This window comes from Etheostoma spectabile, chromosome 14 (genome assembly GCF_008692095.1).
Source record: "Etheostoma spectabile isolate EspeVRDwgs_2016 chromosome 14, UIUC_Espe_1.0, whole genome shotgun sequence".
NCBI classification, from domain to species: Eukaryota; Metazoa; Chordata; class Actinopteri; order Perciformes; family Percidae; genus Etheostoma; species Etheostoma spectabile.
The window spans coordinates 21,259,293-21,261,268 of NC_045746.1; the positions used below are offsets into that span (position 1 = coordinate 21,259,293).

Sequence of the window (1,976 nt, forward strand, 5' to 3'; positions counted from 1 at the left end):
CCATCCATCCATCCACCCACCCATCCATCCATCCATCCATCCTATTGAGTTGGTTTCCCTTAATTCAGAGCCCCTGATTATTCCTCTTCCTGTTATAGGTCCGGCTGGTCTCCCCGGTTACGGTAAAGACGGGAGCCCGGGACAAGCCGGGGCCCAGGGAGAGCCAGGAAACCCCGGCCCCCACGGTCAGCCCGGACCTCCAGGCCCTACTGGCCAATGTGACCCCACCCAGTGTGCCTACTACGCCAGCCTGGCACAGAGACCCCACACCAAAAATGTCAAGGGGACTTAAGACCCCAAAGAGACGTGCAAAGAGCTTGGAAGTCCAGCTGTATTTATGAACTTGGTCTGAATCAAGAACTTTTTAACTTGTCGAGATAACCTCAGTACGGAGGGCTGAAGCAATATGTGCTGCCGGTCAGATTCTTTGTTTTGTTTTGGGTTTTATTGTAAGAAGCTTGGGATGGATGGGGGATTAAGCACCGAAGGGAATCTTTTTCAGATTATACATTGGGTAAAGAGGGCAGCTAAAGTTTTCTTTTTTTTTTTACTTGTTTGCATGCTTCCTGTAAAATAAACATTGTATAGGAAGATTAGAGGGACGATGCAACTCCCTGCTCCTAAACCCTCCCATCGGGACGGAGGTTTTGGGAGTCTGATGCTGTTTCCTCTCATAAGTAATTATGGCCAAAATTCAGCTAGGCGTTTTTGTTGCAGTAATATGTCTATACACATGTTTTTTTTGTTTTTTTTCTCCCTCTGCCTCACACCATTTTGCATCAATTCATATTCACAGCCCACACTGTCCTATGTCAAGCAAGAGATGTCAGTTACTGCTCACTGAAGTGCTGGGAAATTTTGGTAATTACTCAGTCAGGGGGAATTACCGTATTTTCTGGAGCATAAGTTGCATGAGTCAAAAAATGCGCCACGAAGAGGAAATAACAATATATAAGTCGCACTGGACTATAAGTCGCGTTTATTTTGAAATTTATTTCACAAAATCTAAGACCAAGAACAGACATTTAATCTGGAAAGGCAAGTTATTCAACTACACAACAGCGCACAGAACAACAGGCGGAATAGGTAACACATTAACACTTATTCAGCTGCACAATAGCATAAAGAACATACCTGGGAGGCTGAATAGGCTAAGTTAACACAACACGTCAGCGAGTCCAACAAGCCAGTTACCGGTAAGCAAGTTCACCAAGCTTCGGATCCCATTCCACATCACTGACTCCGTTGAATTCTTCATCCTCAGTGTCACTTCTGAGCGTCATATAGTTGTCACAAGCCTAGAGCGCCCTCTCGCGGCTGAAGACGCTAACGTTTTCTGCTCTGTTCATGTCAGTCAGTATCAATTAACATTTAAAAACATGTTAAATGATATATATTTTGTGAAATATAAGTCGCAGGACCAGCCAAACTATTAAAAAAAAAATTGACTTTTAGTCCAGAAAATACATCTGTTTCCTGGGGTGGGGGGTGTATTCACTTCTTGCCTCCGCGCCAGTAAAATAACGTTCAGAAACAACATGTCTGATTTATTTAGACAGAAACAAAACAAGATTTTATTCTGGGAATAAATTGGTGGCAGCAGATATTACCTTTCTGTCACTACTCATAAATTAGAGCCTTTCCTTGGCAACAGGGTTTCAAGTCTTCTGGAGAGAAAAGAAGATAAAAAATACTCAGTTTGTTTGACAAAAAGAAAGCAACACAGAAAACACGCTATTAAGCATTTTGTATACATTTGTATATTTTAAAGGAGGATATCTCATTTTTCAAATGGAAGTCACTTAAAAAAAAATCTGTCCTAAATAGTACATGCCATGTGTTGATTAGTTCCAAGCTCGCACACAGGACTCCTGTTAGAGCTGAGTCTAAGAAGACAGGAAGAAATGTCACCGTTAGAGCTGTGCTTTCATGTTTAATGAAGTTGCTCTGCTCATTCTCCTTTTTTTTTGGGGGGG

The 1,976-nt window shown here is 42.3% G+C and overlaps 1 protein-coding gene across 3 annotated transcripts in view; it reads left to right on the plus strand.

Annotated features, from left to right (window-relative positions):
• Positions 1-1,970, plus strand: part of col22a1 (collagen, type XXII, alpha 1) — a 99,729-nt gene extending 97,759 nt beyond the window's left edge. For all 3 annotated transcript variants that reach the window (XM_032534839.1, XM_032534840.1, XM_032534841.1), the window contains one exon: positions 99-1,970. In XM_032534839.1, the coding sequence (XP_032390730.1) occupies positions 99-292 (194 nt within the window). In that variant the 3' untranslated portion in view covers positions 293-1,970. The remainder of the gene's footprint in view (positions 1-98) is intronic.
• The last annotated feature ends 6 nt before the right edge of the window (positions 1,971-1,976 follow it).